The sequence below is a fragment of the Panthera pardus genome, unplaced genomic scaffold (genome assembly GCF_024362965.1).
Source record: "Panthera pardus isolate Hobbes unplaced genomic scaffold, ASM2436296v1 HiC_scaffold_20, whole genome shotgun sequence".
Classification (NCBI taxonomy): domain Eukaryota; kingdom Metazoa; phylum Chordata; class Mammalia; order Carnivora; family Felidae; genus Panthera; species Panthera pardus.
In genome coordinates, this window is record NW_026526766.1 from 58,522,221 (window position 1) to 58,549,222 (window position 27,002).

A 27,002-nucleotide genomic window follows, 5' to 3' on the forward strand; every position below is an offset into this window, starting at 1 on the left:
AACAGTCCTGGACTGTGATTTGTGAGAATATGGAAACAAACGAGATATACCCTGTAATCAACCTAGCTTTCTGCCTAGACGCCTGCCTCATGGCACCAAGAGAGGGAACCCAAGTGCAGCATTGTAGCCTCCCTGAGATGAGAAGCAGAGACAGAGTTCAGAGAGGCTAAGGAAGCTATACTCTGTGGGGCAGAGTACTGGAGGGTAGGAGCTGTGGAGGGAGATAATTCCAGAAATCTGGGTAGGGTTACCCATGAATACCAAGGATACTGTGTTCCTATCTGTGTATGGATAGGTCAAACTCCACTAGACTTGGACAAAAGCCTACTGTCTATAGTCTGAACAATTCCCAGAACTTACCTGAGTTCTTACTAGCAAAAGTGGAGAGAGAGTGTTGAATACCTGCAATGTTTAATAGAAACCCTAGAAGGTACATCTTTATTAAGACTAAATTAGCTCCAGAGTAAAGGCTACTGTGGACCTACCCTAACAAAGCTTTAAAGGTCTAGTCTGGAATTTGCTTAACTGCTCATCAAAACAGAGTCTAACACTTGAAAGTAAAAAAACAAGAGTGAGACATTCAATAGTGTACCATTTACAATAACTAGCATCCAAGAAAAAAAAAATTACTAGGTGTTCAAAGGACGATGTCACTAATAATAGGAGAAAAATCAGTCAAATAAAACAAACCTAGAAATTAAGGAGTTGATGAAATTACCAGGAAGAACTTTATTTATTTATTTTTTAAATGTTCATTTATTTTTGACAGAGAGAGAGAGAGACAGAGCATGAGAGGGGGAGGGGCAGAGAGAGAGGGAGACACAGAATCCGAAGCAGGCTCCAGGCTCTGAGCCATCAGCACAGAGCCGGACGCGGGGCTCGAACCCACAGGCCGGGGGGTGGGGGTGGGGGGGGAATATCATGACCTGAGCTGAAGTCGGATGCTCAACCGACCGAGCCACCCAGGCGCCCCCCCAGGAGGAACTTTAAAGCAGCTATTAAAAACATACACTAAGGTTTAAAGAAAAAGAAATATGATAAGACAAATGGAAGATACAAAAAAGAACCAAATGGATATTCTAGAACTGAAATATACAGTATTTGAGAAAAAAAAAATTTTTTTGGATGGGCTTAAGTACAAATTAGGTGAATCAAAAGGAAAGAATAAGTATATGTTATGGACATATGTACTGATAATTTCAACAATTTAGAAGTAATAGGCAAATTATTTGAAAATCAGGTTACCAAAACTGGCCCAAGAAGAAATAGAAGATGTGAGTACTTCCATACCTACTAAAGAAATAGAATTACTATTTATTATTATTTTTAAAACCTCCCTGCAGGAGTGCCTGGGTGGCTCAGTCATTTGAGCATCCGACTCTTGATCTCATCTCAGGACATGAGCCCCATGTCAGGCTCCGTGCTGAGCCTGAAGCCTGCGTGGGATTCTCTCTCTCTGCCCCTTGCCTGCTTGTGCGCGTGTTCTCTCTCAAAATAAATAAATAAAAGAAAAATTCATCTCTGCGAGTAAAATTCCTGGCCCACAACAGGGAAAACTCCAGGCTAGATGACTTATCTGGCAAATTCTATCACATACGGAAGGAAGAAATAACACCAGTTCTACACAAACTCTTCCCAACTCCTATCAGGTCAGTTTTACCCCAATATCAAAACCATAAAAAGACACTGTAAGATAAGTGTAAATCAATATCCTTCATGAACACAGATGTAAAAATTCTTAATAAAATACTAACAAATTGAATTATGCAGTATATTGTAAAGCATAACACATCCTAACCAAGTGGGGTTAATCCCAGAATACAAGATTGGCTTGACATTTGAAAATGATTCACTGTAATTCACCATATTAACAGAAAGAGGAAAAACCATGGGGCCATCCCAGTTAATGCAGAAAAGGCATATGATAAAATTTAAAGCACATTCATAATTAAAAACTCTCAGGAAAGTAGGAAAAGAATTTCCTCAACCTGTAATGAAAAATCTACAGCAAACAGTTTACTTAATTCAGAAAGACTGAAGTTTCCCTCCTATTGGAACAAAGCAAAGATTAACTTCTGTTACCACTTAATATTGAGTATTCTATCTGAAAGTTCTTTATAATGCATTGAGGTAAGAAAAAGAAATAAAAGGCATACAGATTAGAAAGGACGTGATAAAATTGTCTTTATGCACAGGTGAAATGATAGTGTAAACAGAAAATTGGGAGGAATTGGGATGCCTGGGTGGCTCAGTTGGTTAAGTGTTCAACTCTTGATTTTGGCTCAGGACATGATTTCACGGTTCATGAGTTTGAGCTCTGCTTCTAGCTCCATGCTGACAGCATGGATCCTGCTTGGGATTCTTTCTCTCTCTACCCCTCCTCTGCTCTCCTCTCCTCACCTCAAAATAAATAAATAAACATTTAAAGAAGAAAAAGAAAATTGCAAGGAATCTACAAAAAGCTTCTAGAACTAAGTGAATTTAGCAGATTTGCAGGGTGCAAGGTGAACAAACAAAAATCAGTTGTATTTCTATAAACTTGTAATCAGAAACTGAAAAATGAAATTTAAAAAAATAATTAAAAATTAATTTAAGTTTTATTTTTAAAAACTTTTCGGTAGCAGAAAGAAACATGACATATTCAAGGATATGATTATATGCAAAGCCTGTTCACAGAAACCCATAAAACATTGCTGACAAAAATAAGACCAAAGCAAATGAAGAGATATGCCATATGCATGTTTTAGAAGACTTGATATTGTTAAAATATCTTTCCAAACTGATCTGTAGATGTAGCACAATACCAGTCAAAATCCCATCAGGCTATTTTTGTAGAAATTGGTATTTTAAAATGTATACAGAAATCAAGGATGCCTGTCTGGTTCAGTCAGTACAGCCTATGACTCTTGATCTCATGGTCATGAGTACAAGCCCCACATTGGCTGTAGAGCTTACTTTAAAAAGAAAAAAAAAAAGCAAGTTGAATCTTACACAGAAATCAGAGTGGTGTAGAATAACCAAAGCAATCTTGAAAAAGAACAAAAGAGTTGGAAAACTTATTCTACAGGATTTTAGTTTTTTGAAGTAAAGCTGTAATATGGTATAATTATAGACCTGTAGCTCAATGTAACATATTAGAACTTCTAGAAAGTGACCCACATATGGTCAATTGATTTAAACAAAGTTGCTAAAGCAATTCAATGAAGAAGGGGTATTTTTTTCAACAAATGATGCTAGAACAACTGCATATTCATATGGGGAGAAATGGATAATAACTAATCATAAAAAGCCAAAACTATAGAATTTTAGGAGGAAACATAAAAAGTACTTGGCTTTTGTAACCTTGCATAGGGAGATTTCTTTGGGCATAAAAACTGTGAAGGGAAGGGTTGTCAAATTTATTAGAAGTTTTGCTTTTCTAAGAAAAGAACACTGCAAGTAAAATTCCTGGCCCGCAACAGTGAAAACTCCAGCCTATTATTAAAAATAAATGAAAAATCAAGCCACACTGGGAGAAATACTTGCCAACACATGTCTAATAAAAGACTTGTTTCTAGAATATAAAAAGGACTCAGAATTCAATCAAAGGAAGACAATCTCCTTCATCCCCCTCAAAAAAAAATAAAAAAAAAAAAAAGGTAAAACAACTCAATTTAAAAATAAGCTAAGAGGCTCATGGGTGGCTCAATCCGTTGAGCTTCAGACTCTTGATTTCAGCTCAGGTCATGATCCCAGGGTCATGGGATCAAACCCACATTGGGCTCCACGCTGAGCATGGAGCCTACTTAAGATTCATTCTCTCTCTCTCTCTCTCTCTCTCTCTCTCTCTCTCTCTCAAAAAGTTTGAAAATAAGCTAAAAATTTGAACAGTTTTTGAAGGGAGATATATGAATGGCAAATAAATACATGAAAAAATGCTTAGCATCATTAGTTATCAGAAAAATGCCCATTGAAATCCTAATGCATTACTACTTCACACACATTCGAAGGCTAAAATTAAAAAGACAGTTTCAAGCGTTGGCAAGATTATGAAACTATGGAATTCCCATACATCGCTGATGGGAATGTAACATGACACAACCACTTTGGAAAAATTTGCCAGTTTCATATAAGGTAAAGATACACTTAACCATATTCAATAATTCTACGCCTCAGTATTTTCCCAAGGGAAATGAAAACGCATGTCAATTAAAAAGAAAGATTTTCACTAGAATGTTTTATTGCTGCTTTATAAGTGCTCAAAACTGGAAACAACCTAAGTGTTATCAGGAGATGAGCAGGTAAACAAATTGTCATATCCACACACTGGAATACTGCTGAGCAAGAAGAAGGAAACAAAGTACTACTACTACCCAACGACATAGACGAATGTCACAAATACTCAGAGTGAAAGAAGCCAAATGCAGAGTGATACATACTATGGGATTCTATTTATATGCAGTCCTAGAACAGGCAAAGCAAATCTATGGTGACGGAAAGCCAATCAGTGGTTGCCTGGGGTGGGGGATCAACTGCAGGTATGCACAAGGTAACATTTGGGGATGGTGGAGATATGCTACATCTGATTGTTGTGGTGGTTACACAGGCGTATTGTGCCTTTGTCGAAGTGCATCATACCGTATTTTTTACACAAGTATATTTTTTAATATGTAAATTATACTTCAGTAAAGGTTTTTTTATGGTGAAGCCTTTTGTGACTTTTTACCTCTTTTTCCCCCCAAATTCAGACATTGTTTATTCTTCCTCTCAGTATACTGTAGAATTTTGTTTGGTCTTCTCTTACTCTTTTCTTCACCTTTCATTTGACTCCTTTACTAAGTTATAAGCTCATATTCATCTTTGTTTACCCTATAGCACCTTGCTCATTACAACCTTTCAGTATATGTTTGTTGAATTCAGTTGATTTGTTGCAAAGGAAGAGTTACCAGCCATTGCTTTGATTACAGTTCTGAAGTCTGAAAAGAATCATTGCCCCAGATATTAGCAAGATAAAGCTATAAGGCAGCTAAGAGTTAATATTAGGCATCTTTAGTGTGGTCCTAATTTTACACATTTGGGCAATCCCATTTTATATCCTATGGCCTTGGGTGGTGAACACATGGAAGATGAGTGCCTCTAGGCCCCTTGGAAATTGTCTTTAAGGGAGGACATCCTGTGCCAGTTGCAAAGGCCTGGAGGACAATGTATTTGATTTTAGTAATGAATGAAAATTCAAAAGAATCATAGAAGTTTAGTGCTAGACAGTACCATGGACGCCATTTAATCCAACCCATTATTATACAGGCCCAGTGAAGATCAATAAACTGCCCAATGCCAAACAGCAAATAAGAGATAGGGTTAAGACTGGAACCCAGATTTCTGCCAGGTCCCACACCAGGAATTTAATAGGAGGATTGGCTGTCTGTGGAAGTTCTACTGAGTTGCCCTTAAACAAAGCTTCCATTAGTTTGGGATTTAGAGTTAAGAAGTAAACAGGATAGAGAAAAGAGAAAAGGCAGGAGTCAGCTGTTGTTACCAGTGTCCATCCAAAACTGGAACCAGAGGTGGCACCAAGAGTTGGCTCATGCATTCCTGGCAATGTCTTTGTTTATTTACTACTGAGAAGTTTGATTTCATCTGTAATTGAAACCTGTTTTGTGTACTTGTTGATCAGTTTTCTACAGTAAGAATATACTATAGCTTGTAAGAGGAGTTAGTACACAACCTAGAATACTGTTGAATTCCACAGGAATGTTGGAACAATCTAAAAGTTTATTTATTTTGAAAGAAAGAGAAAGAGAGTGAGCAGGGGAGAGGCAGAGAGAGAGGGGGAGAGAAAGAATCCCAAGCAGGCTCCACATTGTCAACATGGAGCCTGACACAGGGCCCAATCCCACAAACTGTGAGATCATGACCTGAGCCGAAATGAAGAGTCAGATGCCTAACTGACTGAGCCACCCAGGTGCCCCAAAGCCATCCAAATGGAGTCGGGTCTCCCTCTCTCAGACCTTCCCTTTTTTCACTATTCTCTGTTCCAGTATAAATGTATTTGGAATTGGGGGTGATAACAGTTGCTATTTTGCATCTCACTGATTTTAGGTTTTTATTTTTTTAAGACAGTATTAAATGAGTTTTTTAATTAAAGTGATTCTTAGTGGTCATTTTGAATTTTAAAGATGAAGGACATTGAGACACAAAAGGGAGCTTTGAAAGTTATAGCAAAGCATGCTCCTTAGATGGATCTTTTGAATGAAAGAATAACATGGACGGTGATGATGAAGGAATAGAAGCTGCTGCTATTTAATGTATTCTCCACTCTCAGTATATGGATGCAGCCTCCAAATTTTACAATGGAAATAATCATCAGCACAGCATCTCTGCTCTCCTCTGGATTGGTCTTTTTGTAAAGCAGCCTTTTCGTTTTCTTAGTAAAAGTATTTTATTTTAAAATATATCTCTAGACACTTACTCCTGGTAGGCCTGGGGAAACGTAGATTACTTCATGTCTCCTCAAAATTCCTTTCAAAGAAAAGAGTCCAGCTTGATTTGTGTTTTTGAGATAGAGAAGAGGAATAGATAGGAGGAAGGAAGAAATCTTAACTTTGCTTCAAGGAGAGAAAAAAAATCTTTCAGTCCTTTGTTGATACCTTAGCTTCTGCATTAGTCATGTGTCCCTTCCTCCGTGGTCATAAGTAGACCAAAGGAATAGCAGCAATTTGCAAATTTGTAAAGGGACAGTGCAAAGAGAAGAAAACAGCTGATAAAGAAAAATGTAGGGCTCCCAAACCCCCTAGGTTTTTGTAGTTGTATTTTTAGATCAATCAACGGCTTCTGGATATTTGGCCTCCTTGTTTGTTGTTTTGTTTCATCGTGTTTGATGTTATAAAATACAGTGCTAAATTTCTAGCCTCAGTCATGAGATGGTATTTAAAGTTCAGTTTTTTAACCTGTTACTACCAAAGTCAACTACAATGGGAAGCTAGTAGACACAGTTAGTGCTGATATTGGAAGAAATAACCTTTCCTCTGCCTACTTGAGTCTGAATGGTAGGGTCCTGAGAATTAACTGCTGATAGATTAACAGAAGTGTGGGAGCACTTGGTAATGAGCAACTGAACTCAGTTGCCAGAGGTAAAGGTTTGTTTACCAACTTTCATAAACACAAGTATTTAGGGCTTCAAAGGATGGAGGCTTTTGATGATGCTAATTTTTACAACTTGGGTTTTTTGGAATGTCCTAGAAGCCAAGGTCAGTCGCTTCCTTGACTAGAGACTCTAGGTTGGGGGAGGGTGGTGCTATGCAGCTGACTTTCATAAAGCTCTGCTTTAGTCAGATAAGGGAAGTTTAGATAAGATTGCTTTCTGCATCTGTTGTTGGGTTTTTGGTTTTTCACTGATTTTTTTTTTAATATTTGTTTATAGCTTGATGGTTTTCAGAGCATTTTCACGTATCTCATTTGATTTTCACAGTAGTTTTTAGGAAGATGGGACAAATATTCTTATTCCCATGAATTACACAGGTGAGAAAACTGAGGTTAAGAGAGGCTAAGTATTTGTTCAGAGCCACACAGAGCCAAGATAAGAGGTCAAGGTATTCACATTTCTCACTACACCTTTGGGGTCCAATTTCAGTACTAACAAATTGAATAATGTCAATCTATAAGTGCTTTAAAAGGGTCAAGATTGAGTAACATTTTATTTGTTTTGTAGGAGAAGATGGTGTAAATTGGTTCATCAGTGACAAAGATGCTGAGGTAAAATCAAATTGTTTTTCAAAGTTATGAATAACAGATTAATAATTTCCTTTGATTTGAAATTTCCTTTCATTTCATTATAATTTGATAAACTTTTTAGAGATAGCAGTGGTCTGAGTATGTTGCAAGAAAAAGTTTGATTGTAGTCTATGGTGATTGAATTTTCCAGAAGTGTGGTTCAGCCTTGATTTTTATCAGTCTGTTAATTGCCATAGTGATTTAGTCCCCTTTCCCTTCTGTTTCTTCTGCCGTGGTGAGTCCTCTCAGCCCATATTGCCTGGTACCACTAAAGATCAACACCGGAAATAACTGCCTCTTCAGTGTAAGGAAATGGTTAGTCTATATTTAGCATGTGGCAGGTGTTTGTCTTTGTCAATTATTAGCCTTAATTGTGACAGATGGTTAGAAAAGAGAATAATTTTACAACTTGGAAAAAAGTTTTAAGAGATAATTAGATTTTGTCTACGTGGGGCTTACCTGGTCAATCCAGCAGAATAACAAGTACAAGATGAAAAGCTTTTTCAAAGATTAGAATTCTACCAAACAAGATAAAAAAGCATGGTTGGCATTTTTACATATTCCCCTTTAGATATTCAATGTGGTGTGTTTTGCTAATATTCTCTTGCAAGACACTAGATTTTGGCTAGAATATGGGAGAGCTGGAATTGGATTAGTGTAGGCAGAATAGGTCTTAAAAGTACTCTATTGGAAGGAGATTATCCATTGTCCCTTAGAAATTATAATCCAGTTTATAGGCAGTAACCCTGGGCTGTTCAAAAGAAAGAATATATTCAGTAGTGATAACGGTTTTATAACTTTATAAAGGACAAAATCATTTTTAAAAAATTGCCCCAAATAAAATTTTAAGAAAGCTTCTCAGTCCGAAAAATATGGTGTATGTTCCTATATAGAAATCAGCGACATCTTTGACTCTGAATGCCACCAGAATGTCTAAATGATGCATGTCAGTGTCCCTACTAGACCTGAACTGTAAATAGAGAAACATACAAAAGAAATGGAACCATATGGAGAAGTGTAAAAGAGTGTGATGAGGGACAGACAAGAAGTAGAGTTGTCTTCATGGCAACCCCTTTTAAGTTTTTATTTCTTTTAAGAACACAAAAGTTCTCTGTTGCTGGTTTCTAGATTAAACAGACTATGGCTGTTAATTCTTTTGAACAAAGTAAAATATTTTTTAAATTAATTAATTAAAATTAATTAATTAATTAATTAATTAATTTTTAAATTTTTTTTCCTCCTAGGCCCAGATAGTTAACAATAGATCATCTGGAAGATGGACCCACCGATACTATTCGGCCAACAAAAATGTTACCTGTAGAAATTGTGACAAATGTGGCCATTTATCAAAAAACTGCCCCTTTCCACAAGTATGTGAAATACGTTTCTCTCCACATTGTTACTTTATAGTCTTAAGGGTGGGCCCTATAACCTTATAATTCAAATCTTGTACAATGTATGTGTGAATTTCATGTTACATTTTCATGTAGGTGATAGCCAAAATAGTAGCACAGAAAGAACAATGAAGTTTGAGTCAGAAAAACCTGGAATCAACTTTAGCTTTCTTTCCATTAGTAGTTGCACAAGCTTAGGCAAATCATTTCACCCTCTGTGCCTCTGTTTTCTTGTCTATAAAATGAGGATTCCTGAGACCCCTTTCATTTCTAAACCTTCTACAGCTTGTTTCATTGTGGGATAATTTTTATTGTTAGAAAGTTACCATTTTAAGCATTTATAAATGTTTATTGGTGTAAATTATGTTAGATACATCAGCCTTTGGAACAACATAGAACTAAAGTTCTTGGATGTTCTCTGACACACAGTAAGCTCTTAAGAAACATTCCTTCCATTATTCCTTCTTCCAAATGATATGATTGTCTTTCAGATATTTGAGACAGCTCATATATTTCCTCTTTGTCTTTGGTTCTCCAGGCAAAGCAGCCTCTTTCAGTATTTGTTGCTCCTGTGACTTAGCTTCCAGATCCTCATCAACCTGGTTTCCCTCTCAAACACAATCCACTTTGTCAGTGTTCCCACAAGATAAAGCATAAGAAGTAGATGCCAGTTGATACCACAGGCACAGTAAGCCTTTTTGGCAACCACAGAATACACATAGCTTGTGTTAAAGCTCTGATTTCAGACATTTTGTTTGATTTTACAGTTATGCTCAAGATCTAACCTTCACCGGGGTCTCAAATTGGAAATAATGTTTTATGGAATTATACAGAAAAGGAAAAGTTAATCTTCTATTTGAGACTGAACTATTTTGCTAAAGAGACTTTCTGTTTGCTGCATAGAAAGTCCGCCCCTGCTGCCTCTGCTCGGAGAGAGGACACCTCCAGTATGCCTGCCCAGCCCGCTTTTGCTTAGGCTGTTCTTTGCCTATGCCTTCCACTCACAGATGTCTTGAAAGACCTTCCTGGAGAAAACGATGTGACCGATGTGATATGATAGGCCACTATGCTGATGTGAGTATCCTGCATAGAACTAATTTGTCAGACTTTGGGGGCAGTGTGCCAATTTGTAACTATCAGTCAGCCTACCTAAAAGAATATTCTATTCTAATTCTGTTCTAATATGTCTGTAATGATAGCCATGTCCCTTTGGCTATTGATCATCTAAAGCAGTGTTCTTTTTTTTTCTTTAAAAAAATTTTTTTTAATCTTTATTTTTGAGAGAGAGAGAGAGAGAGAGAGAGAGAGAGAGAGGGAGGGAGGGAGTGGGGGAGGGGCAGAGAGAGAGGGAGACACAGAATCTGAAGCAAGCTCCAGGCTCTGAGCTGTCAGCACAGAGCCCGATGTGGGGCTCGAACTGACAAAATGCGAGATCATGACCAGAGCCGAAGTCGGATGCCTAACCGACTGAGCTATCCAGGCCCCCCTAAAGCAGTGTTCTAACAGAGATCTTACTGAATGGTTTGTCAGGACACAGCATCAACAAATATTGTAAACCCATGCTTGCCCCCTTTGCTTAATGTGCTTGCCAAGTAAAGGTTGAAATAAAAGAGGTATGTAATAACATGTAAATTTATATGTCTGTTCATGCATAGTTACATGAAAATATATACCCACTTAGCAGTTGTATACAAAGGTCTATCTATCTGAAGCCTGGCTTGATGCTGCTTATTGATGGTTCTTGCTGATAGAATAGTCTTAAACAAGAAGAAGGACAAAATCACCAGTACTTTAGATCTGCTTATCTTAGTTCTTTCTTTAGATTAAAAAAAAAAAGGGGGGGGGGTAATTTAAAAGACATTCAGTTACTTGTAGCACGTTAAATTTAAGCACATTGTTATCTTGGACATCATTTTACATCATTTGGGATTTTAGTCACAATTTCAAAATTTTTTTTTTTTAACGTTTATTTATTTTTGAGACAGAGAGAGACAGAGTGTGAATGGGGGAGGGTCAGAGAGAGGGAGACACAGAATCCGAAACAGGCTCCAGGCTCTGAGCTGTCAGCACAGAGCCCGACGCGGGGCTCGAACTCACGGACCATGAGAATAATGACCTGAGCCGAAGTCGGCCGCTTAACCGACTGAGCCACCCAGGTGCCCCTAGTCACAATTTCAAAGACCAGAGGGGCTGTGGAAGTTAATATATTTTTTTTAAGTAAGGATCTTTTAATTTGTATTTCCCAAAGATATGATACAAAGCCACAAACATTTTTCTAATTTTATTTATATTGAAATATCCTATAACCTTTTCCTAAAAAAAAAGTAATACGGCTTTTTGTTAATATGAATTTCAGATTAAAACACACTAGAAGATGAATGTTTGGTATATATGTTTCTCATGTAAATATATCAGTTATCTATTGTAATTTTTACAATGTCTTTTTAAACAAAAACAGGGTCACTATCCCATACATTGTCTTACAGCTTCATTTTTTTTCTGCTTAATTCCTTATGAATGTATCACTGTATTAGCTCATAAAGATCTACCTTTCTTATGGTTAATTTTTATTCCACTGTATGGATGTACCAATTTACCCAGCTGTTTATCTACCAATACATCTAAATTTATAGTTACAACCCATTTTTTTAAGCAAACAGTGCTGCAGTAAACATCTGTGTGTGTGTGTGTGTGTGTGTGTGTGTGTGTGTGTGTGTGTGTTGTGTTGTGTGTATAAGATTATTTTATTAAGTCAGATTCTGAGTGGGATTGTGTAATTAAAGGATATGTATATTTACATATGGATAAATATTGTCAAATTGTTCTTCCAAAAGATAGTACCAATGGGGGCAGCCGGCTGGCTCAGTCAGTAGTAGAGCATGAGACTCTTGATCTTAGGGTTATAAGTTCAAGCCCTGTGTTCAGTGTAGAGATTAGTTAAAAATAAAATCTTCTGGGGTACCTGGGTGACTCCGTAAGTTAAACGTCCAACTTTGGCTCAGGTCATGAACTCTCAGTCTGTGAGTTCAAGCCCCACATCGGGCTCTGTGCTGACAGCTCGGAGCCTGGAGCCTACTTCGGATTCTGTGTCTCCCTCTCTCTCTGCCCCTCCCCTGCTCATGCTCTGTCTCTCTCTGTCTCTCAATAAATAAATAAATGTTAAAAAAAAATTTTTTTAAACAAAGTCTTTAAAAAAAAAAATAAATAAAAGGTGGTACCAATGTATCACCACCTGTCAGGTGTATTTAAGAATGCTCTTAACATTATAATTGATCTTTTAAAATTTTGGCCAATCAGATAAGGAGAAAATGATATCATATTGTTTTTATTTGTATTTCTTAGGCCACTAGTGATGTTGAATGTGATTCTCAAGACAAGGTGTGGAAATAGAAGTTATTTCATTCTAGGGGCACCTGGGTGGCTCACTTGGTTAAGCGTTCAACTCTTGGTTTCAGCTCAGGTCATGATCTCACAGTTTGTGAGTTCGAGCCCCACATTGGGCTTCATGCTGACAGTGTGGAGCCTGCTTGGGATTCTCTGTCTCCCTCTCTCTCTGCCCCTCCCCTGCTCGTTCTTTCTCTCAAAATAAATAAATAAAAACTTTAAAAAATATTAAAAAAGAAGAAGAAGATGCTGTTATTTCATTCTAAAGTAGCTAAAGTGAGGCCCCTGGTTGGTACAGTTGGTGGAGCATGTGGCTCTTGATCTCAGGGTTGTGAGTTCGAGCCCCACGCTGGTTGTAGAGATTACTTAAAAAAATAAAATGAAATATTTTTTTAAAAGTAGCTTAAACTTTTTAATATTTACTAAGTTTTAAAATTAAAATCCTAAGTTGGCTTGGTTTTATACTTCTGTTCTCTACATTATTTTGTCAATTATAATTTTTTTAGCCAGATTTTCTAGTTTGGCAGTTACATTTAATAGCATATTTCTTTACTCCTTTCTTCTAATAAGCTCTTACAAATATGGTCTTATTTGCCTGTGATAACAGAAGGGTCTCAGACAGACATTATCATGAGCAGTGTTTTTTTGTTTGTTTTTTTTTTTTTTAGTAAGAAACTGGCACAGAACCGTTAAGGATGATTTGTAAAAGGTTATATAATCAGCTGTGAATTAAGTCTGTAGTCCATTCTGCTTAACTTCTTAATTTTGGCCTCTAATGTATGTTAAATTCTTTATCTAAAATGGCCTTGAGGATTAATAACCCCAGTGAATGTAAGGTTTTAAGATTGGGTTAGGCTGTGGTCGACTTCAGAGAAGGCAGCACCCTTTCCCCTAAATCTGCCAAGATCTAACTTGTTGGGTGTTTTTATAATTATGTGGTGAATGTTCTGGACACTAGTTGATCTTTTTCCAGCCTTCCCACCTTGCGTAGGATTCCCCCAGAGCCCAATCAAACCTGGACTTCACTGACTCCATCTGCAGAAGCTTATAGTCCTTCCATCATCAGAGAAGCTCTTCATGAGAATTCACTTGGAAGCAGAGTCATTTTGGCCTCAGGTTGCTGGAACTATTCAGCCAGTCCCCCATACATGCTTTAAATTTATCTTAAAACCTGGCCCTCCACAGAAAGTATTGCTTCCCTTGCAACCCTCTCAAATGCTTGCTGCTCATTCCTTCTTTCTTTTTTTAAAGTTTATTGATTGATTAATTGATTGATTGATTTTGAGAGAGAGCGTGCGTGTGTGCAGGGGAGAGGCAGAGAGAAAGAAAGAGAGAGAATCCCAAGCAGGCTCCACACTGCCAACAGAGCCTGATGCTGGGCTCAATCTCACGGTCATGAGACCATGACCTGAGCCAAAATCAAGAGTCAGATGCTTAACCGACTGAACTACCCAGATGCCCCTCTGCTAATTTTTTCTTGACCCACATACATGAATTACACTGTTTAGGATTGAACTCTTTCTCACTCATTATGGTTGCTTCAAAGTCCTGGGGCGCCTGGGTGGCTCAGTCGGTTAAGCGTCCGACTTCGGCTCAGGTCATGATCTCACGGTCTGTGAGTTCGAGCCCCGCGTCAGGCTCTGTGCTGACAGCCCAGAGCCTGGAGCCTGTTTCAGATTCTGTGTCTCCCTCTCTCTCTGCCCCTCCCCTGTTCACACTCTGTCTCTCTCTGTCTCAAAAATAAATAAACGTTAAAAAAAAAAAAAAAAAATTAAAAAAAAAAAAAGTCCTTACTCCTCCCTCTTTATATGAATACTTGTGGCTTATTAAAGGCCCATACCCTCTGACAATACTGTCCTCCACCCTTCTTTGTCATTTTCATCTTTCTACCTGCTGGACTTGCTGCTCATTCACAGAGGATTTCTGAAGCCCTGGGTAATTATAGATGCCCTACCTTATCAATTAAGGAGATTAAGAAACTTCCATTTTTGCTTTATACTTTCCTATAGCCACACTACTGATCTCTGTAATGCCACAGTGCCAGTTATATGTGCAAAGAGAATTTGTAGTGAAAACTGGTGAGTGGTATTCATATTCTTGCTGTAATGAAAGAATTTTCCTGAACTCTGCTTGGAAATGCCTCATTTGTTAACTACTGCATAAAAGGGATTTGGTTCAAATTACAGAGTTTTATAATGTAAGGGATAGAAAGATGGCTCAAGGCCTGCTAAAGTTAACCTGCATCATTGATACCTTCCAAAGGAAGAGAATCTGCAATGTGGAAAGAATCTCAATTCTGACTCTGCCACAGATTCTCTTCTCTTGTCAACAGTTTTTAAATATACAGAAAATTTTAAAGTATGTGAACACATCTTGCATACACAGTCCCATTGTGTAAGGTATATCTGACATTTCCAAGGTAATAGTAGCTATAGTTAATTACTTACTGAGTTTTAAGCACTGCGCTAAGTGCATTACTAACTAGGAAAAGGGGAGTACTTTTTTCACTGCTGTATCCTCAGCACTAATAGGTACTCTATAGATATTTGTGATTGTGTCATTTATGTAATCCTCACAACTACCGTATAAGATATATACTGTTTTTTAATTTTTATTTTCTTTTAATGTTTATTTATTTTTGAGAGAGACAGACAGACAGAGCATGAGCAGGGGAGGGACATAGAGATAGGGAGACCGAATCCGAAGCAGGCTCCAGGCTGTGAGCTGTCAACACAGAGCCTGACACAAGGCTCGAACTCACAGACCACAGGTCATGACCTGAGCCAAAGTCGGACGCTCAACTGACTGAGTCACCTAGACGCCCCTTCCGGGTCAGATTTTTAAATGAGTAGAAGAAAATAACTTACACTTGATTCCCTTCATTAAACATTTGATGCTATAAAAAATGCTCTCTTAAATATCTGCTATATACTGATTTTTAGCAGGTCAAAAATTTCTTTTAAAAATGAGAACTCAGTATAAACTGTAGGCTTTCACAGACAGTAGTGGTTAATAAATGTTTCTTCAATAAATACATAACATAAAATGGAAAACTAGTGTCTTTTAGTTTAATTTTGGTGATTTTTTTAAAGGTTAGCTTAATCTTGGGGATTTCTAGTAGAAAATGTAAAGTACCTAGTACAACCATCTTATAGTTATGGCTTCATACTTGTATAAAGAGTGAAGAATTATTGAATATTGTTTTTCTCCAGGTAGTTATTTAAGAAAAGGGGATTTATTTGATCTTTAGTCAACTCCAAGGAACACAGAATGGCATTCCTATGCCTCTTATCCTTTCGCTAGTCTTATTGAGATACTAGTGGCCAGAAACAAGATTGACTGAAACACAATTATTGAGCTCAGTAACTGAGCCAAGATTTGAATTAAAGTCTTCCTTAATTCAAATATTTTGTTATGTGTAATAGTGATTAGTTCTACCTTTGTTCAAAAACATCTCCACTGTTTAATCACCCAAATAAACTTGTTATATGTGTTTATCAAAAATTTGCTGGTTGCCTACTACAGGCCAGGCAGTATTCCAAGTACTAAAGAAATAAAGATGAAGAAGACATGGTCCCTGCCTTCGTAGCTAAGAGTATAATAAGAAAGGCAGACATGTGAAAGAACAATGTAAAAGTGATGTGATGGGAGGTATACCAGGGTGGTGAAAATTAATGAGAGAATATCAGAAGACTAAGCTTGGTGACTTGCAAGTCATAGATAACTGGGAAGTATAGAAAATGACATAGATCATAGGAGGGAGCCAAGAAACCGTGCCTATTATAACATGTCACCTGTCTCTGGAAATACTGGCTGTGAAGTAATGCCATAGGAACTCTTGAACCAGGCTACATGAGTTTTTCTGAAATAATATGGACTTGAAACATACACAAGGGTCAATATTTTCTGAGCACTTGTTTGCTTACCTGCCTGTTCTTAACCTTCAAAAGCAAGGCAGATTGAGGAAGGCAATCTCTAGCCATTCCTAGAATATCTCTCCTTTCTGATTCTGTATCTCTTCCACTCATGGAAAGCCACTTTCCTATTGTGTCAGAATTTAATACATTGTTTTAGCCCTGGAAAGAATGATTCACAGCATAATCCAGAATCTGAACACTTTTCATCATTTCTGCCACTGTCCCCCTAGCTTAAGCTGCAAGCATCTACTGCCAGGATTACTCTAATAGCCTCCTAAACTGGTTCCCTGCTTCCTTGCCCCTTTATATTCAGCTTCCAGTAGGTGGTTAGAGTAATCCTATCTATCTATCTATCTATCTATCTATCTATCTATCTATCTATTTTAAAAGATTTTATTTTGAAGTAAGCTCTACACCTAACATGGGGCTTGAATTTACAACCCTGAGATCAAGAGTCACATGCTCTACTGACTGAGCCAGCCAACCTCCCTAGAGTAATCTTTTTTTGAACATAACCCAGATTACATCAATCCTGTATTCAAAATCCTCAAATAAGACTTTGTATCTCTCCCAGAGTAAAAACTAAAGTCCTTAGAATCACCAACAAGACCATATGTGATCTAGCTTCTTGACCACATCTCCTATAGTAAGCCATTGCTTACTCCACCTGGTCTCCTTGCTGTTTCTTAAAAGACCACACTTATTCTTGCCTCTACCTTTTGTTCTGTCTGCTGCATATCCAGGTATCCACAATGACTTACCTCCTTCATGGCCTTTACTCAAATGTCCCCTTTTTAGAGAGACCTTCCCTGACCACCTTAATTGAGATAGCACTTCCAACATTCCCTGCCCTTCTTCCCTGCTTTGTTCTTCTCCATAACACCTGTATTATACATTCTAAATGTATTTTTCTGTCTCCCCTAATTAGAATGTAAGCTCCATGTCTATTTTCAGACATGTTCAATGGTATATCTCCAGCTTCAGGTGAAGAGCCTCACCTGCATAGGAGCTCAGTAGGGTTATTGAATAAGCAAATTAGTGAATTCGGGGCAACAGACCCCACTTACCTACCTACCCTCCAGTCATGCTTCCAAAAGTTGTCAAATCCTGCATATTGATACATAGGCTTGGCAATTCTCACCTTGACTCATAATACTTAAAGTCAAGTTTCAACAGGTTTTCCAAAAGCTGTGATAACCTATAGTATGCATAAAATAAAATGAAATATCTAAGGCAAAGGAAATCTTTTTTCTTATTTTCCCTCCCACTCTCTTAAATGACCAGTTCTACTTTCCTTAATATTTTCTTTAGAGATTTTCTTTAATATCTCCATTTTAAATCAGTATTATAGGTATTGATGCTGTCCTGTGTTTTCAGTCTGTCAGCCGTCAGTTTTCATATGGAAAAATCTCCTCTGTCACTTTGTGATAGAATATACTGTGTCATCTTTTTCACACAAATCGAGAAGAGAAAAAATAAGACTAAAATTCTGGTTACCTTCTACAATTCAAATAATCATAGACAAACTAATTTTCCTACCAAACTTAATTGAAGTCAAGACAAAAAAATATATCATTGTAATAGATTGATATGTATGTTCACATAAATATGTAGTTCTGCTGACACCTAAACATTACACCTACTTTTTAGAGTAAAGAAAAAATCTGACTTAGGTTAGAATACTTTATTTCTCTCACTTTTTACAGCATTTTGATGTTGTTTCAACATAATGTTAGCGCAAGTGGTCATGACTAGGATTGATTGATTTGCTTAATAAAAAATAATTGTTGAATAGGCTTATAAAATGCTTATTTACCTGAGAGACCAGAATACCCCCAAGGAAGTTAAGTATGTTCTGTGCTTAGAGGTCTCTTATCCTCTTGTTTGGTATATGCAAAACTCATGATAATGTAACTGAAAATTCATATGTGTTCATTGTTCAGGGAGTAAATCCTGGAATTAGTAATTAATAATTCATTGGAACTGTTCCCAAATCACCTGATAAATGAATATCTGAAACTTTTCATGGATATATATGTGTATATACACATATGTATCCATGCTTATGGAAATAACCTCAGAGGGTAAAAAGTTTTAACTGAAGGTATGTAATTTAGCACAGTTACAGTTTGAAGGAGAAATCCAGTCCTTAATTTGAAATTCTACTAAATGGTATACTTTCTCATCATCTGTGACTAACCTGAAAAATTCCCCCGGTCTCTCTGACTGTCCCTATAGCACATACTTCATTACCTAGCATTAGTTACTTTCAGTAGACCTAGCAGATTGAGAGCAGGTTTACATTTTCTTTATAGAAGTTAAAAGAATAAGTTTGTAGAGGATAGAGACCTTTCTCTTTCTCTGTACCACTAACTTCCACCAAAAGAGGGAAAGGATTGTCCCCTTAAAGTCTATCTACCAAAATTAACAGCTTTAAAAACTAAAGGGATAAATAAACTTTAGTTTTTCATTGAGAATTTTGTGGGACGTGGAAATGAACTTTTCAGTGCAGTCACATTGGGAAAACTGGAGTCTTTGATAAATAGAGCAGTACACCACTGGGAATTTTATTAAATTTCAAACTCATTATACTTATTTATTTATTTATTTTTAAATTTTCAGTCCAAGTATAAAAGTCCATATAGACTTGGACTTGAATCTATTAGATCCAATAATAAGGTCAAATTCTGGGACATAGTTATCTTTTCTGTCAATTTTAGGTAGGGAAATTAAGGGAAATCAGATTCTCATTGACACCTGGAAGGCTAAACATTTTATTTACTAAGCATTACAGACTAAAGGTCAATTCATCTGAACATTATAAATCTCGTACAGTTTTCTGATTGAGTTCTTTTATTTTTTAAAAGTTTATTTAGAGCATGTGTATGCATGCATATGGGCGGGGGAGGGGCAGAGAGAGAGAATCCGAAGCAGGCTCCATGCTGTCAGCATAGAGCCCAACATGAGGCTCAATCCCACAAACTGTGAGATCATGACCTGAGCCAGAATCAAGAGTCAGACTGTCAACCAGCTGAGCCACCCAGACGCCCCTGATTGAGTTCTGATCTTCCTTCATGAACAAAAATAAATGGGGTAGAAGAATGCATACCAAGCTACTAGGCTGATAACACTAGATTTCCTCAGCTGACTGGTAATGGATTGGAAGAGGGATAGGAGACATGATTAGTTTTGCCTTTATTTTTTTTTTTATTGTATTATTGCATTTATTTAAAAACAGAAAAGAGACTATTATTTCTGCAAAATGTCAGTTTAATAGCAAGTGTGATCTTGGCATGTTGTACAGCCTTCTAATGATTATTGCCTTGATCAAAAAAAAGTAATAGGCTATTTAAGAATTTCAAGAACTCAAGTAAATTCTGTAATATTATGAGCTAATTGAGCTTTTAGCTATATAATGTTAAAATAATTCTCCCTGGGCACCCCTGGGTGGCTCAGTGGGCTAAGCGTCTTACTCTTGATTTTGGCTCAGGTCAGGATCTCATGATTGAGTTGGCAGGATAGAGCCCTACTAACAGTGTGGACCCTGCTTGGGATCCTCTCTCTCCCCCCTCCCTGCTCCCCGCCCCCCAACTCATGCTTGCTCACGCTCTTTCTCTCTCTCTCAAAAAATAAATAAATAAATTTTAAAAAATAATAATTCTCTCTGTGGTCGTAGATACTAAAGGAAAAGTATACACCCTAAGAACACTAATGGGAGAATTTCAGGTATATAAGAAGATAATACTCAGCTTTTAAATTAATTACCTCATGAAGTATTATTCTAAACTTTTATTATTTTTTCCATAGCCAGTGATCTTTTACACAGGAATTAATAATGAAATAAACTACAGTGTTTTCACTTACCTGTTCCTCACAGACCAGACCTCTGAGAAAACTAAACTTTTCCATGAGTGAGTTTGTCAGAGATCTATACAATCCTTGGTAGATACCACCTCAGTTCCCAATACTACCAGATTGACAGAAGTCTCTCTTTAAAAAAAAAAAATAATAATAATTTTTTTTTTTTTTTTTTAGAATGAGCTGATAGAAAAAATTAAGGCATACGTGAAGAACTGGTAGATCTAAACAGGAATGAGATGGCACCAAATGTAATAAACTTGTTATGAGAAATAGGAAAAAAAGAAATAGGAGGAAAATTGAGAAAAACCTAACTCATTTTTCACAGTGTGAATACAGAAGATAGAGGAAAAGTGGTCCAAAGGAAAATGAACAAAAGAAATTCTGATTAAGAGAGCAGGTACCCACTACAAGAGGGGGAAAAAGTCCCACATCTATCTAGACATATGCTAGTGAAATGTCTGAATGTCAAACAAAAATCAAACAAACATCCAGACAGAAAAATTAAAAAAAATTTTAAGTCCACACATATTACACACACACACACACACACACACACACACACACACACACACAACATCAAGCTTGCATCAAACTTCTCCTGTACAGTACTAAATTGCAGAAGTACTCTATTGCAGAAGGCAATAGAGAAATCCCTAGAGGGTAGAGCATTCTGAGAAAAATAGATGACATTGCCAAGCTGTTGTTCATTTGTGAATTTATTGGAAAAATCAGAGAATAAAATTAGCAGCAATGAAGAATGAAACCAGGAAGGCATAAAGTGAATGTATGAATACCTCCTGTTGATCTGTTTTTAAACTTCTTACAAATTTTAGAAAAAATTCTTTAAAAATGTACTTTGAAAACTTATAAGTATAAGGATAAAAATAGGACCAGAAATATCAATGATCACAATAAATAAATGGATTAAATGCTCTTATTAGAAAATAAACATTCCAGTGTCAGGAACCAAAAAGGAAAAGGGAGAATAGCTTTAACTTAAAAAAAATGTCCATCCAGGGGCGCCTGGGTGGCTCAGTCGGTTAAGCGTCCGACTTCAGCTCAGGTCACAATCTCGCGGTCCGCGAGTTGGAGCCCCGCGTCGGGCTCTGGGCTGATGGCTCAGAGCCTGGAGCTTCCGATTCTGTGTCTCCCTCTCTCTCTGCCCCTCCCCCGTTCATGCTGTGTCTCTATCTGTCTCAAAAATAAATAAACGTTAAAAAAAAAAAAATGTCCATCCAAAGAAACCATTAATAAAATTAAATGACAGACCACGACTTAGGAAAGATTTTTATAAAATACATGATAGGATAATTATTTCTAATATGTAAAAAGCTCTTATAAATTAATAGGAAGAAAAAAATGTCTTAATAATCAGGGGTTCCTGGATGGCTCAGTTGTTTAAGTGTCTGTCCGACTCTTGGTTTCAGTTCAGGTCATGATCTCACAGTTCGTGAGTTCGAGTTTGCACTGGGCTCCGCACCAAGAGTGCTGATTTTCTCTCCCTCTTTTTCTGCTCCTCCCCTGCTTGTGCTTTCTCTCTCTCAAAATAAATAAATAAACTTAAAAAAAAGTAATAATCAGTGTTAGAGAAGATAATGCTTCTGGAGTTCACTGATGGATGTTTGCAAAGATATATCTACAAGGAGCACCTGGATGGCTCAGTGGATTGAGCGTCCGACTCTTGATTTCAGCTCAGGTCTTGATCTCATGGTTCATGAGATCAAGCCCCATCCGTCTCTGTGCTATCAGCACAATTTGGGATTCTCTCCCCCTCTCTCTCTGCCCTTCCCCCACTCACACTCTCTCTGACTCTCTCAAAATAAAAATAAGTAAACATTTTTAAAAAAGAAATATTTAAAAAGAAAAGATATATCTATAAGAACATTCATCTCAGAATTGTTTATAATGAAAATTAGAAGCAACCCAAATATTTAACATTCCAGCTGATTTAAGTAACTTACAATACATTTCATATAATGGAATACTCTTCAACTATTTAAAAAATGATATAATAATGAATATTGAAATATAAAGAAGTTACTAGTACAGTAAGTGAAATGCATAAATTATAAAACAGTAGATGAAATATAATCCTGTTTCCATACAAATACACATATTTATAAATATATATAGATTTGCATAGAAAAATCTAGAATGAAGTCTTCTAAAATGTTTACTATAGTTAAGAATTATAGAAGAGGCACCTGGGTGGCTCAGTCAGTTAAGCTTTGGCTCAGGTCATCATCTTGCAGTTCGTGAGTTCGAAACCCATGTAAGGTTCTGTGCTGACAGCTCAGAGCCTGGAGCCTGCTTCAGATTCTGTGTCTCCCTCTCTCTCTGCCCCTCCCCCTCCCCCTCCCCTCCTTCTCTCTCTCTCTCTCTCTCTCTCTCTCTGAAAAATAAATAAACATTAAAAAAAAAGAATTATAGAAGAGTTTATTTATTTATTTATATTTTAATTTGAGAGAGAGAGAATCCCAGGCAGACTCCCTGCTCAGTGTGGAGCCTGACACAGAACTCAATCCCACAACCCTGGAATCATGACCTGAGCTGAAATCAAGAGTCAGATGCTCAACTGACTGAGCCACCCAGGCACCCCTATTTTATATTTTTATAATGAATATATATTCATTTTATAGTTTTTTATCTTGATGTTTAATGTGCAGTACTCTATTGCCACTTACAAACATTTTAGGAATAGTATCTCCAGTAACCAATCCAGCCTATGTTCATTCTTAAGTAATTACACCCACTGTGGGGCTCAAACTTACAACCCTGAGATCAAGAGCCACATGCTCTACTGTCTGAGCCAGCTAGGCACCCCATTCTTCTTCTTCTTTTTTTAATTTTTTTTTTACATGTATTTATTTTTGAGAGACAGAGAGAGAGAGCACAAGTAGGGGATGGGGCTGTCAGCACAAAGCCCGACACGGGGCTCGAGCCCACAAACAATGAGATCATGACCTGAGCCAAAGTCTGACGCTTAACCGACTGAGCCACCCAGGTGCCCACCCCATTATTCTTATTTTAATAATAAAATTGACTTTTTTTCTTTTGGTGTTCAGTACTATGAATATGTATAGATTCATGTAAACACCACCACAGTCAGGATATAGAACCGTTTCACCACCCCAAAAAACTGCCTCATGCTATCTCTGTATAGTACCTTCCCCTGATTCATAACTTCTGGCAACCACTGATTTGTTTTTAATTACCATGGTTTGTTTTTAAGAACATCATGTAAATGGAACCACACCATTATATAGTTTTGAGACCAGCTTCTTTCTTTCACTTACATTATGTCTTAGAGATTCATCTGAGTTGTTCCATGTGTCAATAATTTATTCCTTTGCAGTATTCCATTGTATGGATGTATTGCAGTTCGTCCATTTATCCATTGAGGAACATTTGGGTTGTTTATAGTTTCTGACTATTACAAATAAAGCTGCTATGAATATTTGTGTATAGTCTTTCATGTGAATATAGTTTTCATTTCCTTGGGGTAAGTTTCCAAGTGGAGATTGCTGGTCCTATGCATGTTTAACTTTGTAAAAACTGCCATATTGTTTTCCAGAGTGGCTGAACCAATTTTGCATTCCCACCAGCAAAGTGAGAAGTCCAATTGCTCTGTATCCTCTCCAGCATTTGGTATTGTCAGTATTTTCTATTGTAGCCATTCTAGTAGTTGTGTAGTATCTATCTCATTGTGGTTTTAGTTTGAATTTGCCTAATGGCTAAAAATGTTGAATACACTTGCATGTGCTTATTTGCTATCCTTATATCCTTTTTAGTGAAGTGTCCTCATCCTTTCCTGGTTTTTCATTAGAGTGTTTATTTTCAGATTGTTGTGTTTTGAGAGTATTTTCTACATATGATATAAGGGGTATTTTAGATATGTTATTTCCATACATATTCTCCCAGTCTGTAGCTTATCTTTTTGTTCTCTTGACAGTTCTTTGGCAGAACAGTTTTTAAATTTGGTGAAATCCAGTTTATCAATTTTTTTTTCTCTTTACTGGATTGTGCTTTTGATGCCCTTTCCAAGAATTTTTTAACCAACTGCAGTTAACAAAGATTTTCTCCTGTGTATTATTCCAAAATGTTTATGGTTTTGTTTTATATTCAGATCTATGATCCATTTTGTGTTCATCTTTCTATAAAGTGTGAGGTGTAGATCCAGGTTTTTGTTTTTTTTTTTTACATATGAATGATCAGTTGTTCATCACCATTTGTTAAAAAGACTGTCCTTTCTGGGGCTCCTGGGTGCCTCAGTAGGTTGAGCGTCTGACTTCGGCTCAGGTCATGATCTCATAGTTGTGAGTTCGAGCCCCACATCTGGCTCTCTGCTGTCATTGCAGAGCCAACTTCAGATCCTCTCTCCCCCTCTCTTTTTGCCCTTCCCCACTCATACACACACACTCTCTCTCTCTCTCTCTCAAAAAAATAAATAAACATTTTTTAAAAACTTAAAAAAAATAATAAAAAAACTATTCTTTCTCCAATGAATTGCCTTTACATCTTTGTCAAAGATTAAATGTCTACATCTGTGGATTCATTCCTGGAGTCTGTTCTGTTGCATTGATTTAAGTATCCATCCCCTCACCAATATCATATTGTCTTGATTATTAATGGCTTTGTAGTATTAAAATAAGATATTGTAATAACTTTGTTATCATTTTATAAAGTTACTCTAGCTATTCTAGTTCCTTTCCCTTTCCATCTAAATTTTAGAATGAGTCATGTATACCTACAAAAAAACTTGACGGAACTTCGATTGTTATTATAGTCTGTAGATCACTATGGAGAGAATTGATTCTAACATTTTGAGTCTTCAATCCATGAACATAGTACATGTTTCCATTTATTTAGATCTTTAGCGTCTCTTATCAGAGTTTTGTAATTATCGTTTATACATTCTCTACATAGATTTATACCTAAGCACTTCATTTTTCTTGGGACTATAGCAAATGGTATTGTTTTTGTGGTTTTCAATTGTTTATTGTTTATATATAGAAAAAAGTTTGGAATGAAATATTTTTCAATGTTTGCAATGTTCTCTCAGGTGGTAGTATTATATAGGTGACTTTTATTTTTTGTTTATCTGTATTTTCTGTCTTTATAATGAATATGCATTACTTTTATAATATTTAATGTTATTCTTTTAAGAAAAAAAAGGACAAGCTTCTACACTAAAATTACTACAGTATTGGCACAACTTTGGACCTAAAGGTGATTACTTGTATGCCTGACACGTCCAGCGTGCTCTAAGATTCTTGGGAGAAGATGAAAAGGAAATTCCCCCAGGAGACTCCCATGAGAATTAGAGAAGTAGAACTGGATATCGGTGAATAATTACAAATAAAAGGAGTTCATTGTAGTTGGTTAAGATGAATCAGGTTAACTTTCAGTAGCTGTAAACAACTTTCTACATATGTGTTACTTATGATGGACTTTGTGTAATTGGTTTATAAATAAAGTTCTGAACTCCCATTTTAAAATTATTTTACCTTTAGTTTATCTCTTATGAATCTGGTTTAAAGCTTCTGGTACCTGCTAGTGGGCTTAGGGAAGCATTGTGATATTGAACATATGAGAACGAGTTCACAGTTATCTCAGAATGTCAGCACCAGTACCAAAGAGACAATGAATTCAGCTCCTGGCAGTTAAAATTGAGGGATATCATCAACATAGAGTTTTAATAGTTGTTCAGAGGATGTATTGGGTTTTTGTAGAAATTGGAGAGATCTGAAAGCTATAAAAAGAGGGAGTTAGAATACTAGACAGAAAATAAGACCTTCCTTCACCTGCGTGCATGGGTTATGTATTCACTACTAATGTGGCTAGATAGATTCCCAAAGTGATAAGGATCTTTCCCTCCAGGTTTCTCCTTCCTGATAGGCACTTTTCTCAGACTTCAGGTGGTAGTTGTCTAGTTATTATAAGAAAGAAAGGCAAGAGAGAAAGGCTAGTGAGATGCTGAGATTTTTATTATTTAAACATCGTGGTAAAAAGGAAGTAAGCTTGAGTAAACTGAAGAACAGTATGTCAACTTTGAGAGTGGTATGGAATACTTCTGATTTTCACCAGTGATCAGTATATTTTAAGTTTTTTATTTCAAAATTTAACTATAAAATCTGAGATTAGATTTATCTGACCGCATGTTCTTTTCTGTGTATTTTTGAACAACTAAGAACGTTACTGAGTGCACCTCAGTTAAATGTAAAAATAGACACATTGCATGGCGCGGTAGTTGCTTATCAACATTTCTGAATTCTTTTCTTTCCATAAAGAAGGTAGCTACAACCAGCTGTATCCCGACAAAATCTGTATTTTTCATTTGTCCTTTTCTTTTGAATCTTTTTTTCTCACTCTGTTCATCTATATCAACAGCTCACTTAAATGGTGATTTTTAACCAGTCTCTTAGGTTTGGCCACATCTAAGAGTTGACTGTTTTGCAGTAGATTTCACTTATTTCAGCTACCTTATTGATGCCATTTCCTCGTGATCAGTTTTTGCATCAGAAGTATGGAGGGTGCCAAATTGTCATCATCATAGCAATATTTAAGACAGTTGAGTGTTTGCTATGCATCATGCATTGTCCTAAGGAGTTTATACTTACCAACTCTTCAACTGTCACAACAGCCCTTGAAGAGGTACTCTTATCCCCATGTTATTAGAAAACAGACATACAAATGT

The 27,002-nt window shown here is 36.7% G+C and overlaps 1 protein-coding gene across 3 annotated transcripts in view; it reads left to right on the forward strand.

Moving 5' to 3' along the window:
* ZCCHC7 (zinc finger CCHC-type containing 7) overlaps window positions 1-27,002 on the forward strand; it is a 251,668-nt gene that overhangs the window by 190,419 nt on the left and 34,247 nt on the right. For all 3 annotated transcript variants that reach the window (XM_019454473.2, XM_019454476.2, XM_019454477.2), the window contains exons 3-5: window positions 7,688-7,731; window positions 8,994-9,119; window positions 10,047-10,217. In XM_019454473.2, the coding sequence (XP_019310018.2) occupies window positions 7,688-7,731; window positions 8,994-9,119; window positions 10,047-10,217 (341 nt within the window). The remainder of the gene's footprint in view (window positions 1-7,687; window positions 7,732-8,993; window positions 9,120-10,046; window positions 10,218-27,002) is intronic.